Here is an 18,563-nt window from a genome sequence, read left to right on the forward strand (position 1 = left end):
AATTGCTGCTTTATTTTTTATTTTTAAAAAATTTTTTTTATAAAATTATTATTTTATAAAAAAAATCAGTCACAATACAGTTCATTTCATCTATTTTAATTTAAAAAAATGAGTAGGAAATTTTGAGTGGAAAAAGAGTGGAAAAGTGAAATGGGTAGGAAAAATGTTGGGATAATATTTTAACAGTGTAAATTATGAGTTAATAACACAGGAGGTAGGCTATGTGAATATAAAACTGCCAATTTAAAAGAAAAGAAAAGAAAAGAAAAGAAAAGAAAAGAAAAGAAAAGAAAAGAAAAGAAGCGTTATTTCGACAAACCTTGAGTCACTCGAAAACATTTAAAATATTCTTATGCAAAGGTTTGGCAAATCTCCAGTGAAACTTGAAAGCAAAGTCCTCTTAAGCTTCAACTACCTTTGGATTGATGTAACCCGGCCCATCTGGAGAAGAGAGTGGCCCAAAACTCAAAGAACTGGGGGGAGAAGTGGAGACAGAGGAGGGCAGATCGGATTGAAAACAAATCACGCCAACAGATCTCCCACCGCACACCACATCTCACGATTCAACAAACTTGCTTGGGCTACATTTCAGCCGTGTTTAAAATGACTTTTTAATGTTCGAGGAACTACAGTCTTCTGAAGTCGCGTGTATGATGGATCGTCAAAGTTTGCGAGATGCAACTGTAGCGCTTCGTCGTCCGCGAATGATGTAGTTTTTCCTTAAACATTTGCTGATGGAGTTTCGTGACAGAATCCAAGACACTTTTAGCATTTTTGTTGTAAGCACAGTTCCATTGTTTTTCGGATGCACGCTGGACAACTGAGCAACTGACGAACTTTACAGCATCAAAACAGGTAAATATGTATTTCGTTATGATTTACTCTTAAGTTAGCAAATACGGTGTGCATGCGGATTTCATGGGAACAGAGTTTACATTTCATTAACGTTATATCTGTCAGTTGTTTTAAAATTCGCGACATCAGCACGCGGTATATGTGTCATAAGCTACAATATATAGCCATGCTGACGAGATGATCTGGTAGTTTACTTTACACTATATATTTAGTGACTGGAGCAATCTCGAACTTTTGTCAAGTGTCCCAAATAGGGATGGGAATCGCAAGGAATTTAGCGATTCCGTTTCCGATTCAGATTCTTCTGAACGGTTCCGGTTCTTAAAGATTCGTTTAGTTTTCTACAATTCTATTTAGCGGCGACAGCTTCACTGAATCTTAAACATATCCAGCCTGCTGTAGTCTGATTGCCAACAACTCCTACGAACCGGTTCTTTTGAAGTGAATCATAACCATAGTCTGATCCTTAAAACTCGAGTCGGCTCTTTTAATGATTCAAAAACAAACAACGCGATAAGTAAGGTTTGATTCTTGAACAAATGAGTTTATTAATCGATCAGTTGCTGACTTTCTGAACCAAACTTCTGTCGTGTTGGACTCGAAGGAAACCAACTTTTTATTGTTGTAGGCTACTGTTATGTTGTATTTAAGGCTAAGGAAGTTAGTAAGTGCCAACGTGTAGTTATAGACATTGCGTTTAGTTGTAGCTAGTGTATTTTATATAATAAGGGCTAAGACTTGGACTGCATAAGTCTGTTTGATTTCTTATATCCAGATCTCAGAGCATCTAGTCATTTGGTGGCATATTGCTGAGAATAGTTAATGCAGTTAATTTCTGCAATGAAACAGTGTTGGTGAACCAAAGGTTTTTAAAATGATTCCCTTCTGGTTTAGAAAAATGTAACTACTTCTAAATAAAAATAATAGTTCTCGGCTCCCTTAAAATAGTGTCAGTCTCTAAACGCCATAGTTTGTTCAAGTAAGTTCTCAAAGAATATTTTTTAGTTTTTTCTGTTGACACACAAGCTCAAGTAACTAGCTGCCAGTAACTATCTACAAAAAGTTTAAGGTATTATCCAAATTTCACTTTGTGTGTTTAAAAGATTGGCAAAAAAGTGCGGCAAGAGCATGCCTTGTTTTCCTGAAAAACAGAAAAGCGTGTGCATGTGTTAAATTTAATGTGATGCCCAGCTGAGAACATTAGCATAAGAATAAAGGGTCTTAGTGAATTTCCCATTGTGTAGAATGAGAAGCGCCAGCAGTCAGAGGCAGAGCGAGTGAAAGGATTCAAAAAGAAAAGAAAAAAAATTGATGGTGCATTCAGATTATTCAGTCTGGTTTGGGCTACGGTCATCAGCTTCTGAAGCATGGGGTCGACCGTGTCACTTTCATCTTCCTTTCCTTGCTGCTCTGCACATTTTCACACATTTTCCTCTTGTCCTGCTGCCTAAATCAGGGGCTGTTCAGCCTTGGATTTCTGCGGGAGATTTTAACAAACGCTCATAAAGGGGGTCTTTGAATGACACTGCACATGCACCAGCCAAGGACAAGACAAAGCGATGACATTCAAGAAAATACCTCTACCGTTAGGATACAAAAACATCAAGGAAATGTCTATAAAGATTTACTTATTTTATTTTCCTAATCATTGTCATATTCTTGAGAATACGAATGCAATACTTTTTTGTACATCCTCAGCAAACTAAATTAATTGTCAAGTGAAAAAGACCCATAACTCTTTGGAATCTCAAAGAGCTGAACTGGAACTAAACTTTACTTTATATCTCGGTCAACATTGTGTGTCAGGCAAGACCTTGAATCTCTTTATCACCAAGCAAGAGTGCCTGAAGTACACTTGTGTCTCAAATGAATTGATGAGACTTTAATGGCCGTTAAAAGTGCTGTGAAAGACAGCTGTGTTTCAGGTTTGTTTGTCGTGTTTCTAGTGTCGTTCTGAATTGAAGATGAGGGCAGTTTGATGAGAAAACAGAGGTGTGAGAAGTGGTAGCTGCTTACATTCTTTTGCCCTCTCAAAGGCTGTTCTTTGAAACCCATCTCCTTGGCTTTGGCCCGTAGGACACGGGACAATCCCTGCATTTTAGTAGCTGGTGTCGGACACCCCTCCAGACATCCGCCTCATTCTCTCACAAGTGTCTGGGGTTAATTAGGATCACATCACATCCGGTTTATGAGTGTGGATGGGGTCCTTGTCAGGTTTTTTTTTTTTTCTTCGTTCTCTCATGCAACTATCGGCATTGTTAAGTCTGTACCGATGTCATCAAAGAAACCCATGAAACCACACACACACTCTCTTATATATATATATATATATATATATATATATAAGACTTTACTAAGCCATTAAATACCATATGGCAAATCGAGAAAGGCCAGAGTTTGATTGATTGACCTCATTAGTCATCGGCAACTATTGCCAAGACAAAACGGCAAGTTTTCATTCGAATGAGTAGTTGATCTTTTACATATGCTGGAGTCTTTACATATGTGTTATTTTTAATATTGCAGCAGTGCATTTTATATTATTTCCAGATCCCAATGGATTTGGAAAAAGTTGTCATGCTCATGTGTGCGGGTAAAGAAAGTACATGGGCAAGAATGCCGTTCACCTTCCTCTGAGGCCTGTTAAGCTGTAAACTTTCTACTTTGTTCTCCTTCACATTTTTTTTTGGCTCTCATACATGCACCCTTTCATTTCCTTTGGCCCACCTTTTAAAGAACAGCTGAAAAATGAACAGTTGAAATGTATACTGTTTACATTAAGTTATATTTGACTTGCCATAGCTCTGACTCTATACACAGTGAATGGCTAACATTCCCAAACCACACGTCCACCTGTGATTCATGCAAAACTCCAGACGCAGTATGCGGAGGACGGACCTAAATCTATTTTGTTAGTTGACCATGAATAAACATCATACTTGACCAAAATTACAAGTCTGTATTTGAATTTTAAATGAGGTGTAGTTACAGCTGAGTATGTTGGAATATCCATAGAACATGAAAACAAGCTGTGGTGCTGGGAATTATATGTAGATAACAGTCAGAATGAGTTCAGTGGTTCTCAAACTGCATAGGAGTTTCCCACGACTCAGTATAGCCCTTTATTTATTTTTCTTTTTACTGTATTTCATTCTTACTTTTACATTTTTTTTTTTACAATTTGGCTCATTTAAATATGTTTCAGTGCTATTTCTGATGTATGATCTATATACAGATTTATTCAAGAGCAAAGTCCATGCACCACATTTATATTCTTGCACTAAATAAGAACAATTATACGTTATATGTGATCAGTGTAGTTTAATTCTCGAAAGGATGATTGTAATGATTCTGTTCTTGTTAGTGAATCAGAAACACATAGTGCAACCAGTGTACTCCAATTCTCTTACGATTAACTCTAATAATGACTTGATTCAATAAGTTGGTTCTTTTTAGTGAATCAAAAACCATATAGTGCAACCTGTGTAACCCAGTTCGCAAGTGAGAGACTGTAACTCAGTAGTTCTTATTGAATTAAAAACATATAGTGCAAACAATGTAGATTGATTCAGAAACAGATGACTCTATTGAGTCAGTTCTTGTAAGTGGATCTGTGTAAAATGATTCCCAAAACAAATGACTCTAATGAGCCAAATCTTTTTAGGGAATCAAACACATACAACTTACTAATAATCAGTGTAGTCACTGGTTGTTCATATGTTGGTGTGTCATTTAAGATACACATTTTGCCAGTAGTATTTATGAAAATTATTAAATAAAATGTTTTCACGTTTTTTATTTGTTTATTGTCTTTGTTAAATATTCAGGCCAATTATTGGATTTTAACTATGCCGTTTCTAAAAAGTCCGTTACAACCTAATAAAATGGTGTTTTTCAATTTATTACTGAAATGATCTCATCATTTGTCAAAGGAATTACATTTCTTTTTTTCCCAAATACTCCTTAAAACTAGTAAAAGAATCATTGATGAAGCTGTTAAGGAACCGGGATTGTTAAGATGGATAAAAAACCCAGAACAGGAATCGATAAATTCTTTACAAATCCCAGCACTGGCTTGAATTTTTTTGATTTGATCAAAGGTGGTACTTATCCTGAAAAGTTTGTGAACCACTGAGTTAGTAGAAGTTTTACTTAAGATCCTTCTCAATAAGGGAGCACAGAATATAAACCTGTGTGTGTCAGGATAGGCATTATGTGCAGCTTACTATCAAGTCCACAGCCAGCGTTAAAAATCAAAGTACCATGTGACACTGTGGCCTTAGAGGCTTAGCTTTGATGTGCTAGTTAATTAATTCCTGAAGGGCTGCTGACAGGCTATCCAGTTCTCCATTATGGGAACCTCTTCACAGCGGCTGCCTGGATCATTATTACAGTTATTGTATCATCTTCACAGCCTCTGAGTCGCAGCTTACCCTCTCACTATCACAGGCTGAAACAATAGCACACTATTCCAAGTGTTTGTTGTCAGAGCTAATCGGATGCAGAAACCGAGTCTGAATTGCACAGAGGCCACTGGCGGTTCACCGAGGTAGTCTTCTGTTTCCGGAGTTATTGGAAACGGAGAAGTCGATGCTAGGGAGTTGTGATTTATCAGACGGCCTCCCAACTCCTGACCAGACCTGCTAGGAATGGAGTGGGTAGATAGATCAGTCTCATTGCGTTCCATAGGATGAGCAGGGAGATCCAAAGAGGAGCGCTGAATCCCTGCCAGGCCACAGACTCCTTTCCAACAGACTGGAAGACGAGCTGGATGTGTTGAGCAAGGAGAAGCCATGTGGTAATCTTTAGCAATCAGCCCGCTCCATTCCCCCGACACACATGTCCACTCCCGCTCGTGGCCTCTCACTGAACGCCATGCTGGCCCTCGGCCAGGCTGCGTCGCACTCACTGTGGAATTCTCTTACTACGCTGTGCTGGATGTCATCATCTCGCAATTCCCGGTGCAGCTTAAATATATGACTCCCCACATTGGGATCTTTAGAACAGTGTCTCAAAGATTAGAAACATTCATGAAAAGGGATGGGAAAAGGGAAGTTTGCATAAAAAGGAAAATTCTGCTATTATTCTGTGTATAACAGTGTTCAGTTTTGGTCTATTCTATAGCCTACTCCAAACAACAGAGTGCTGAAGCAGTGAATCCTAAAAGCTGGAAATGAGTTAGCATTAATAGGTTTTTTGAATGGGTTATTGGTTAATAAGGTCCGTGCTTACCATAAGCTCAAGATATTTTCACAGCGATATAAAATACATCAGTAATACCACACTCATCATTTTGATTAAGCATTTTTGTGTCTTGAAAAAGGCTATAGCTAATAAGTGGCTAAATGGGACTACAGAGGTTATCTGGGATATTAAACACCATCATGCAGAACAGGGAAACTACTTTACTAGTTTGTACTTGTGCACTTTCAAACTATTCCAACTCAAACTTTCCAGCTTGTAGATTTTAAATAAAGATTAAATGATTTGTCAGAAGCTTAGTGGTGGTAACATTGAAGTCATTCAACAGTGGTGTAATTTGTTCGTAGGATAACTTCAGCTTTTTACTTCTGGCAACTTTTATTTAGGCTTCAAAATTCATAAAAGTTGTGTTCATTTGTGAAGATTACATTGATGATCAAAACGTGGATGATTTATAAACTTTTGTTGGTCACAGAGCTTATTTTCTGCAGTAATTCAAAAGCCAATGGAAAAGTCCTATTGGCTTTTTGTAAAGGGAACCAGAGGGATGCAAACCTACACAATGTCGTCATCCTTCAAGCACCCTATTGTATGGCTTCAGAAAACCTTTGTTTGGACGTCAGATGCTTTTTTGTAGTTTTGGAGCTTGACAGCTCCTGGTAACTATAAACTGTTGTTGTTATATGCATAATAGTTTATGGGAAAAAAGGTTTGGAACAACATGAGGGTGAGTAAATGATGACAGAATCTGTATTATGGCCTGATATTTCAAATTTATATTTATAACAGTGCTTTCAATAAACTGAAGGTCTCTTAAGTGGCCAGTAGGTTATCACAGCCAGCTCACAGATGGATGAAGTGTCAGGGTGTAAAGCAGCTGGTAAAATTAGGTATCTACACGAACACCCTCACACGTTACAGATACCAGAGTATCTCCACCCTCCGGACCCCTGCACAGCTGACAGAACACTGACTCGCAAAACAGACAACAAAAAAAGCTTTAAAATAGGCTCACAAATGTCGACACCATGAAGAAATCATCACACTTTGAACTGAGGAGATGAGTGGACCTTAGGGTTCAGAGATGACTTTAAATAGGAGAATGATGGAATGATATTTTCAAGATGGGATTGTGCATGTAGCTCATAAACCATACAGTGAAATGATAAATTGGATAGCTGTAGCTCATAATTCTGATCAGATAAGCCATGTTAACAGCTGATAAATTAAATGCTGATAAATCTATATGATCACTGCAACCATAAACAGTCTACAGTTAGGCTAATATACTATATTACTTGCTTTTGTTTATTCTGATCACTATTAATTAAGAACTGTTTGTTCAAATAATTTATTAAAATCAAACAATACATTTAATTCAAATAATATGAATAAATAAATAATACATTTAACATTTCTGTATTTTATCATATTGCTTTTTCTGCAGTTTTATAAAAGAGTTCATGCACCACAGTGATTTTATATTATGATTTTTTTTTATTTTTATTTAGAATGAATATTTATGGAGGATCAAAAAAAGAAGTATAACTCTGTAAAAATAATGTATGAATAAAAAAATAATAATAATTTAAAAATAAATAAAAGAATAAAAAAATTGTATAAAGAATTCAAGTTAAAAATAAACAAATAACATAATTAATAACGGAAAAGGCAATACAAAAATAAATGTAGGATTGTATTTGTTTCATGAAGTCATTTATTTATTTATTTTAATTTCTGCAGTTTTAGGCCTCCATAGTTATTGACTTGTTACAAAAAGAAAAAAAGAATTGTAACATTTGTTAAAATACGTTGGCTGTTTAAAAACATGCATAATCACAAAAACAGCCATGTGCTGGGTATGCGGTTGGCATTCATAATGTTTCCTTAGCCTAAATGATATTTACCCATAATGATACAGTACACCCTCGAGCTACCGAGCCAAACTGTACAATCAAATATGTCCCATTCAGTAAGTTAGCTGCTAATTACATTGAAACTACATTACACCACAACTATAATTGCCTTCACAAGCGTGTAATTAACATTTGTGTCTGTTTCTTTCTGGGAGGACAGACAGAGGGATGACAGCTGGGCCTGTAGCGAGAGAGCGCTAACTACCCATTTGGTTTAGTGACCCGAGCAAATGGTGTGCAGAGAGAGCAAATTCTTTCATGAGATCTGTGATGTGACACGCAACAGCTGCACTACGCTCTGTTAAAGTATCCTCTCAGAAAGCCTCACCTTATTTATAAACACTTGTAGTATAAACACAGCTCTCATAACGATTTAATTAGGTGCACAATCATATACAACTACATTCTCAGCACACTCAACAGAGCTTCGCTTTGACCCTCGCTGAGATGGTTTCTTAAACGATAGACTTGGTTGTAAAGTCAACATCTGTTTCAGATTATTAGGAGGACAAAGAGATCAAGCACAGGATATTGCATATATGCAGGAGTTTTGGGGTTGGGTCGGGGGGGGTAAAGGTCATAAACTGGTCTTTCAGACATTTTCCTTGCTGGTCAGTGGGGTATATCTTCTGTCTGTCAGTGTTAAAAGGAGGATGTTTTGTTCTGAAACGTCCACGATCATTCGTATTCATCAGTGCATCAGGATGTTATGAAGGTTAATAGTGAGATGTTCTGATTGCGTCATTGAGTTTGTGCAGTGTTGTTAAAACAAGCTCATTCATACGTACTTATGAACAGTAAACATCTAAGAAAAATAAAGATAGTGTATGTGAAAATGTTTTGCTTGGCAGTTGCAAGCACATTTAAAAAATAGTAAATTAAGTGTCATATTTCAATGATAAGTCTTTATTGTGTTTTAGAATGGCATGAAATATTGTTTGTTAGAAGCATTTTGATTTTAAATTTACTTACATTTTTTTTCCTGCTATTTTTCCTCCATTATTGTGGTTCAGCGACCCCCATATTTTGCATTATGTTTTAACTTTTTACAATAAAAAGGGTTGATGTAATCATAATAATTTAGCAACTTTATACTGCACGACATTAAGGTATATTTCAGTAATTAAAGCACAGTTATTGTTCTAATGTAAAATGTATTTTCATATATACACTACCATTCAAAAGTTTGTGGTCGGTAAAATTTTTTTTGTTTGTTTTTAATGTTCGGAAGAAGTCTCTTATGCTTACCAAAACTGCATTCATTTGATCAAAATTACAGTAAAAACAGTGATATTATTATGAAATATTTGTCTGTTTTGTATTCGAATATATTTTAAAATGTAATTTATTCCCGTGATGATAAAGCAGCCATGACTTCAGTCTTCAGTGTCACATGATCCCTCAAAAATCATTCTAATATGCTGATTTGCTGCTCAAAAAACATTTATTATCAATGTTGAAAATAGTTGTGCTGCAACTATTTTCGTGGAAACCATGATACATTTTTTTTTTTTTTTTTTTTTTGATAGAACAGCATTTATTTGAAATGGAAATCTTTTTAACATTATAAATGTCTGTTACGGTCACTTTTGATGAATTAATTGCAGCCTTGCTGATTTTCTTTAAAAAATACATTTATAGATGACACGATAATGGAAAAGTGTTAGAGTCACTCAAAAGTGATGTAATGAGTGATGTAATTATGGCTCAGTGGGAGTAATTAGCAAAGTGACCCCATTATAAAATAGAGAAAGCAATTAGTAATTTATTATTGAAAACCATTTTAGAATAACCTCCCTGACCCCGTTGACCTCATAACATTAGATGCACTTCATGTTTGTAATGTTATCCATGTTCCCTGGATAAGAAGATGACACTTTCCACATGTGAACGGACACTCAACACAATTAAGATTAATCACTTGTCTAATCACTTAGTATTGACCTAGAAATTAGTTCTTTTGAATATAATTCACACTTGCATTTATGACTGCGCAGAGGTGATTTATGTCCTCAGCTTGGTTTAATGTAAAAGATAAGGTGCCAAAGAAGACTTGAGAGATCTTCAAATAAGAGGAAGTTTGCATTCCATTGTGTTGTGTGAGGCAAGCCGTAACACAGTTGAAAAGGAATGAAGCTCCAGGCCAAACATGTTAATGTCACTGGCATACAGTAAGTGTTTATTTCTTAATTAAGCTGTTTATTTATGTATTTATCCTTTGGTTTGTTTTTCCGCTAAGAGCTTATGATGCTATCGGAGTGTTGAACAGAAGCATGAGCTTCTAGAATTGCACTCATCACTTATCGATAGAAAATGTTCAGCTGTATAAGACAGTACATGGTGTTCCTTCAGCATCCATTTGATTGTTCAGAAGGGCCACAGGGTTTTCTCTCTCATTATCTCTGGGTTTTGTCGACCTGTCCTTTTTTTTTCACCCTCCCAGTCCTGTGGGGTGGATGGTTTTTTTCACACCTGTTGCTTCCTTTCAGACTGATTACAGGCACTGAAAGAAGCAGTCAAAGCTGCCTGTCATGCATTCAGGGGAAAATGAAGAAAAGTTCATGGAGCTTCCTGGAAGAAAAACACTTTTGACACTTTGGGAGTCCACATAATTGCTGGTGTTAAGTAGTCGGTGTAATTGCATTCCTCAAAATGGAGGGAAAGTTGCTTGAAGATAAAGTGGATTGTGTCCAGCTTTATTGCTTGACTTCACTCGCCTTTGTCAAACTATTGGGTGGAAGGAAATCAAATTTACAAGAAGTATAAAGTGAATCACATGTCCACTTTCTGCTCTTCCCTTGCAGCACACTTTTGTGGAATTGCTCAGGTCTAATCATTATCTGTGACGGACAATTTGTAAAGGTTGTCTACACGGTCAATCCATGAGTAGGAGTGTTCAAAGGGGGGATTTTGTGAACAAGCACGACTGGCCCAGCAGTAGGTGGGGTAATGCTGTCGGGGGCGGCTATGGAGGATTAGCCCACAAGCCTGCGTGGTCTCACACCCCTCTGTCACGCGGATCCTTTTCACACGCTGCATTTGTCAAAGCAGCCACGCAGAAGAACAGAGTAGCTTTCTTGTCGTTTTTCACCCTCGCAGCCACCTGTCCACTTGGTTACACACACCTGTACTGTCCGATCTTTTTGTCAAAGGGTCAGAGTTAGGCTTAGACAGACTTGGACAAGAAAAGAGTAATATGGGGAATTTATATATCGACTATGCAAATCAGTTTGTAGAATTTTGGCCATTTTTAGAATGATTAGCCATAGCTTTAGAACCACCACAGCCCTACCATTGAATACTGCAAAAAAAAAAAAAATGTTTTTATATATGTAAATATATATATATATATATATATATATACATACATATACATACATATATATATATATACATATACATACATACATACATATATATATATATATATATATATATATATATATATATATATATATATATATATATACATATATATACATATACATACATATACATACATATACATACATATACATACATATACATATACATATATACATATATGTATATGTGTATATATGTATATGTATATGTATATATGTATATATGTATATACATATATACTTTTTTTTTTTTTTTGCAGTATTCAATGGCAGGACTGTGGTGGTTCTAAAGCTATATGCTTAGCTTACTTGATACTTAAAAAATAATACTTACTGAATACTTAAAAAATTATATATATATATATATATTTTTAATATATATATATATATATATATATATATTATTAAGCGAAATTGCCTTATATAATATATATATATATATATATATATATATATATATATATATATATATATATATATATATATATATATATATTACAAAAGATTTCATTTTCAAATAAATGTTGTTCTTCTTAACTTTCTATGTATCAAAATATCCTGAAAAAAAAAAGATTATGGTTTACACAAAAATATTAAGCAGCACTGCTGTTTTCAACATTGATAATAGTAAGAAATATATCATAAGAATATATATATATATTTTATAATATATTAAAATAGAAAACAGATTGTAATTTGTAAATTTGTACAATTTGTAAAAATGCACAGTTTTACTGTACTTTTGATAAAATAAATGCAGCCTTGATGAACATAAGAGATTTCTTTCAGAAAAATAAAACATTGTACCAACTCCAAACTTTTGAATTGGTTTGTTTGTTTAATATTTATAGAATCGGTTATATATTATATAGGAGTCACACTCTAGATATCAGTAACAAGAAATGTTATGTTATTGAAATAATCGATTATCATCTTTGACAGGTATTTATGAGTCATTTTTACTGTGTGTCGATTCCAAGGCAGATTTGGCTGCAGTAATAGATGTTACCGGCAAATGAAGGTGACCAGTGCCAGTAAAAGCATGTTTGTGTTTGACTAATGTCATCAAAAGTGATTCATTTCATTTAACATTCTCTTTTAACAATCGTGGTAATGATATGGAACAAGAAAAACCTTGAGTCCTGGAAGGTGTTTTCCATAAGAGACATATAGAAATGTCCCAGTTGTTATAATTGGCCTGTGTAGATTTGATGACAGCACTGACTTCACAAGCAACATTAGGAGGCCTCATTATTAACGTATAAATGAATCCTTTGACATCTGCGATGTTTAGTTACATCTCCTAAGGAAAGTGTGAAGAGGTGTCAGTGAGACAGGACGGTAAATGTACCCTCTTGGCTAACAAGCACTGAGACAGATGCTGGCCAACTCCAACAGTCCACCTCTAATCGGCTTACCTTGGCAAAGGGATGTTTGACTGGCACAAGAAATGGCTGATGAATGTGGCCACAGGTTCTCTTACAGGATGCTGAACATAAGAAAATTATATTTTGGATTAGCATGTAGAAACAACATTCAGAAGGTTAAAAGTAAAGCATCATTTAGTTTGCATGCATATTTTCTTTTTACAGCACACTAATATGCTAGTTATTTTCCCTAAATAGTGCTTGTGGTATGAAAAATGCAGGTGTGTTTTTTTTTTTTTTTTTTTTTTTTTTTTTTTTTTTGAAAAGCAAAATATAAAGTGTGTGACAGTGTGAGTTCTTTATTTCATACTTGTGAATGTATTTTTATTTAAAATTTTATCTCACAATATTCCAATTTAGATTTTTAATTTGAGGGGGAATAGGCTTTCAAATAGCTGGTTGATTATTTATCATGACTTCGGAAACAATGTGCATTTATTGAACTTTAAAAAAAACTTTTTCCTTGACAATTATATGGAATTTAACTAAAAAACAAAAAGAGAATAAATGTAAAAATTTTATAAAAGGGATGAAAATAACGAAGAAAAATAAATAAATAACTGAATCTGAATAAATAATATACAAATATTTTAAATAAGAAGTTTGAACCAGTGCAGAACAGAATGCATCACAATAATCTTTTATCTCGATGATCTTGTTTTCATAATCATTGCACTATAAGTCTAAATCATAATTGAAAACAAAATTTGATTAATCACCCAGCTCTTCAGTCTATTCAACATTTAGTTGTTTAACTATGCTAGATTTTATGTGTTACATTATACAAGTGTTGATGTGGAAATGATTGTTGCCCTATTTATTTAAGCTAATTCTGCTTATATCATGTTTTGCGAAGCATATTAAACACACTTGTTCATTTGCTGAACAACAAACAACATAGGCAGCCACAATCAGAGACTGAATGGCCTCAGTTCGGACCTCTTTTCAATCCTAAACCACTCGCTGTTTGCTCTGAACCAAGGATAATCTTGTAGGTTACACAAAGTTAAACAAGCGGCGTGCTGCCAAGTCATCTGCCTTGAGCTCAGGCACTTGAGCGCTCTGACAGAACTGCCATAGAGGAGGTTCTCCACACGCTCTCTGCTTTTTCTCTTCTGGTAACATGGCATTTCTACAACGGCTCCTCTAAGCTCTCAAAATAAACAGACAAGTCATGAGATAGGACAGAGGGAAGTGAAGGATTTTTCTTTAGAATTGTAGTTTATTTAATGGATACATTTCAGTCACACCCTCTGATTGCCATTTGGAAGATTTCATGCATTTTTAAGATTTTGGAGTCCAGCTGCGACCCCTCTTTTTGTTTGCTAACTACTGCCGCATGTTTCATGGCATCTGTTTGTGTGACTGCCATGATTAAAGCTCTCATAACGCTAAAAATCAGTTGTTGTTTTTCTCTTTCAGGCTCATCATGGAGACCACAAGTCCCACCACCACAGAAAAGAAGGAATGCAAGGGGTCAGGCCTGGATGGCAGCAGTTTCTCAGACCTTCCCAAAAAGCCTTCACCAACCACAGCATCCCGAGGTACAGTGATCTCAAGTGTAAAATTGTCCAGTTAATTAGTTAAAAAAATAAGGCTATGCAACTTTGAATTACTTTCTTTCCTATCCTGGTTTATTGTGTAAAGGCCATTTATAGTTCGACTTATGAAGTGTTTGTGGCGCTTTCAAAAAGAAAAGTTAACAATAACTATGCTGTTTTGGAAATTGTTGTTGTTAGTCTAGTTTAAATAATTCAATCAAAATGTTTTAAATGATTATTAAAATTAATTTAGCCATTTTGTAAAAAGAATAGTTTTAAATTAGATTACGCTGTACCCTAGATTGTCATTTGATGTATGTATAGAAATGTTTTGCATATCAGACCGATTTGCTCATGTATCACTTGTTGACTCAAAGATGCTAAGGAAAAAGTGAAGAGAATGGTGAGAGGCTGTACATGTTTAAAAGATGTCAGTGAATGTGTGATGAAAACCCTTCTCCAACTAGGTTGAAAGACCTTGTTCTTACCTCCAGAGTATAAATGTTATAAATTTCTTAAAGCTTCAGGGAGAGCAGTGGACTGCGCTGTCCATCTGACAAACATGAAGATGGTAAAAGACCTTTGAAATGCTAATGACCTGCTCATATTATGGCATCTTACTGTTTAATGGGGGGTTTTGGTGGCCTGCCATAAGAAAGCAATGATCATAAATTGTTTAAGACAAAAGGAGAAATAGGGCATCGGTGTGCTTGGGCTTTGGAAGGGTGTTATATTTTGTCTCAGTGTATGATGTTGTGGCATATTATGAATGTTAAAAGAGTTAATTTGCATATTTAGAAACTCAAAAAGTATGATAACTGGACATACTTAAGGAATAGTCATTTATTTTGTTGTGTTGTTTATTCGTTTTGGCTGTGTTTGAATACAAACCTCAATGATGGTGAAGAACCTTGTTCTCACCACCGGAGACCAGAAGTTATGTATTACTAATCATGGCTGTCTGCGCTTGTTAGCATCATGGTTTTTGCCTGCCGGGTCTGTGCTGAGATGGTAATGTAGTTTTTCATAGTGTTTTAGGTGACACCAATAGAGTTTGTTTGCCTGCCAGACAAAGATAATGATTATTTTGAGAGTCGTCTTCAGTATTAAGATAATCTTTTTTCATAGTACATTCTGGTTATTGTTGACCCATATAGCATCATACCCATATAGCATGAATAAATCAACAAATATGTTTTTGTATGCATTGTCCGATAATGCATATCAGTAGACTCTTGCATAATAATTACATCTGTATAGTATTTAGTGTATAGTGTCCCTACGAATGAAAATTGAGTCCTTGTTCACTGGAAATTATGATATAACCTAGCTCTTCTTAACTTGCTCAAGAGATAAGTAGTGATGGCCAATTCTTGATCAAATTATTCTTACTAGTCTGCAATAAATTGAACAAATGCAATATATGAAGAAATTCTTAGTTCTTCTGTTAAAACAGCAAGACACCCACACATACTCAGTATCGTCTATCTGCCTCTCTGCATGGTTTATTTCAAATTTTAAACCTGTGTTCTCGAATTTAATGTTTCCTGACATGATCCTGAACAAAGTCAGTTTGCTTGTCTGCATTTGTTTGATCAAATTGTGAAAAATTATTATTACTATTTTAATTTATTTCAAAATGTAATTTATTCCTGTGATGGCAAAGCTGAACTCCAATCTTCAGTGTCACATGAGCCTTAAATTATTCTAATGTGCTGATTTGATACACAACTCATCATTTTTTGTATTATTATTTATGTTGAAAACTGTTTTGCTGCTTAATAATTTTTGTGCAAACAGTGATACATTTTTTCAAGATGTTATCCCGCCTCCTGACCTGTGATATTACCAGCTTCTGGTTTGATAAAAGTAGGCGGACTTGATTTTCCAGCCCAGGTTCACCTTTTTTAAATTAGTGAAAACACACAGAGCTGTTCTAGATTGGTCTCCAGCACCATGTTAGAGAAGAAGCGGTATTTCTTTATCCGTCCTGAGTAGGTCTCCGTAGAGACGGTGAAGAATGGGTAGGGAGGCTGGGTGGGAGGAGCAGAGAACAGTACAGCGGGCAGCCCAGGGGAGCGAGGCAATGCACCGGGGGTCAAGCCACTGGCAGAGAAAAATGTGGCTTAAAAAGCTTCTCCATCCACAGCCCACTCTAAAGGGACAGCCACTAATCTTCCTGAGAAAGGGATTTATTCTCTTTTTTCCTCTGCCTCGCCTTTCTGTTTCTCTAAATGAGGTCCTTCCGCTGCAGTGGGTTTTCTGGTCCAGAGGATCTCTGACAGGATAGCATGAGCAGGCCACATTTTTTTAGTCGTAGGTGTTTTTCTCAATATTTTGATTGTTTTTTGCACCCTCAGATTCTTGATATTCAGATAGCTGTATCTCAGACAAATATTGTCCTGTCCTAACAAACATTATACTTATTATATATTTATTCAGCTTTCAGATGACGTATAAATCTCAATTTCGAAAAATTTACCCTTGTGACGTTTTGTGGTCCAGGGTCACATTTATTTAAAACCCCTGGCATTACAACCATTGGGCGATGTGATAAGGCCACCATGGAGTAAACTACGGTAGCACAAACTCAGTGCATGAAATTTAGTGCATGAAACAAATACTTACTTTTGTATTGGTTTTGAAACTACCTCAGTCAATACTGACCCCATCATTGCCTGACACCCGAGAAGTCATGCAGGCAGCTTACAGGAAGGCCTATTGACTGAGTCAAAATTTTTCTTCCTGTCAGATGTATGACCGCCCACTATCAGGAACAGACTGCAGTCTTTGCAGAAGATTGATAACATTTTAGAGTGGGAAATACTTTCATTTTTCGGCTTCCCAAAAGGTGTAAAAGCACCTAGCCTTGATCCTACCTTGGCAAGAAAAACGAAAAGATCATTTTATTGCTGTCGGTGGATAGTTTGCTTCATTTTTCTTTCCATTTTGTTCACTTCCAGTCATACCGCTCATTCTGTCTGTGTGGAAACAAGCTCTTTCACAAGCGGTTAAGTGGATTTGTGCAAAGTTTCCTTCATGTGGTTTTTATAAACAGTTAAGTAAATGGCTTTCCAAGATCCCCCTGCTCTCATCATCTTAAATTTCACATGGGGGACTGACCAGCCCCAAAAGGGGATTTAAAGATTAGATATGGTAAGTGAAAGCAGGGGGATGTCTTGATTTTGTTTTTTCGGAGAGTCCACAGGCATTTGATTGTGGCGTAAAGTGTACTTGAAAACATGAGATTCCGATCAAGAAGTTGAAGAAGTAGCTCCATTCCCTTCCACACTCATTAAAGATAGTAAAAGTCAGAGAAGTTGTGCCCTACATACAGAACAAGATTGAAAAGAGGAAGTCCAGTGCACTTTTCCTTTTTTGAGTTCGATCACATGGGTTTTAGTCTTTTTACATTTCAACAGTTTGATGTTAAAAATGTCTGGTGTATTTCGAACATTAATGTGCTTGGAAATAAAGAATAATATATGTATACTGTTACCATCTGAGTTCTGAGGAATAAAGTGCTCTGAAAGTACTACTTCTTTTAAAATGCGCTCTTATGCATTGCAAACTTTGCGCGAGAGAAGATTCACAAGTACAAGGGAAACAACAAACTCATTTTGACCCATGTTGCGTCTGCCAGACATGACACGTTGACAAAGATAGAGCCGCCACACAAAGATACAATGCATAACTGCCTAAGAAATGAAAGAATGTGCCTCTGATATTACTTTAATGCTGGAAGGCTCTACCCTTGCTTCAAAGCCCCTTGTTAAAAGTCAGAAAGAGGGAGCTTTAGGCAATGTCTGCGCACATAAATCTCTCCATACTGGAGACATCAACACACACGGGGTCCAAAGACAACATGTTACATTCCAGGCCGTTTACAAGCAGTGGGAGAGGAGTAAGGAGCAATATATGGATGCTTCAGGGGATTAGCCCACTCCCTTCTCGTTCCCTATTCGTCTCTGCCTTCTTTTTTCTCCTTTTTTTTAACAGCATGTCATTTCCGGCATACACCGTTTAGTCCTAACTTCAAACTCGGAGATAATTACACTGCATGAGCGTAACTTCATTGAAAACTTCTAGATTTATATATTGTTACTTTTGTTAAGAGACAAAGTCTCATCTTTCAAAATATGTCAATTTTTTCGGGAAATTCAAACAATAAATGCCGTTTTGATCTCTTCTTCTTTACTACTAGTTTTAACCCAAAATAAACATGAATGAACATCTCATGCCTCATGTAATCACTAA

The 18,563-nt window shown here is 35.8% G+C and overlaps 1 protein-coding gene across 2 annotated transcripts in view; it reads left to right on the forward strand.

Annotated features, from left to right (window-relative positions):
* Positions 1-441: 441 nt before the first annotated feature.
* LOC109096381 (zinc finger protein GLI2-like) overlaps positions 442-18,563 on the forward strand; it is a 69,462-nt gene continuing 51,340 nt past the window's right edge. For both annotated transcript variants that reach the window (XM_042764071.1, XM_042764072.1), the window contains exons 1-2: positions 442-855; positions 14,188-14,309. In XM_042764071.1, the coding sequence (XP_042620005.1) occupies positions 14,195-14,309 (115 nt within the window). In that variant the 5' untranslated portion in view covers positions 442-855; positions 14,188-14,194. The remainder of the gene's footprint in view (positions 856-14,187; positions 14,310-18,563) is intronic.

The sequence above is a fragment of the Cyprinus carpio genome, chromosome A9 (genome assembly GCF_018340385.1).
Source record: "Cyprinus carpio isolate SPL01 chromosome A9, ASM1834038v1, whole genome shotgun sequence".
Lineage (NCBI taxonomy): Eukaryota > Metazoa > Chordata > Actinopteri > Cypriniformes > Cyprinidae > Cyprinus > Cyprinus carpio.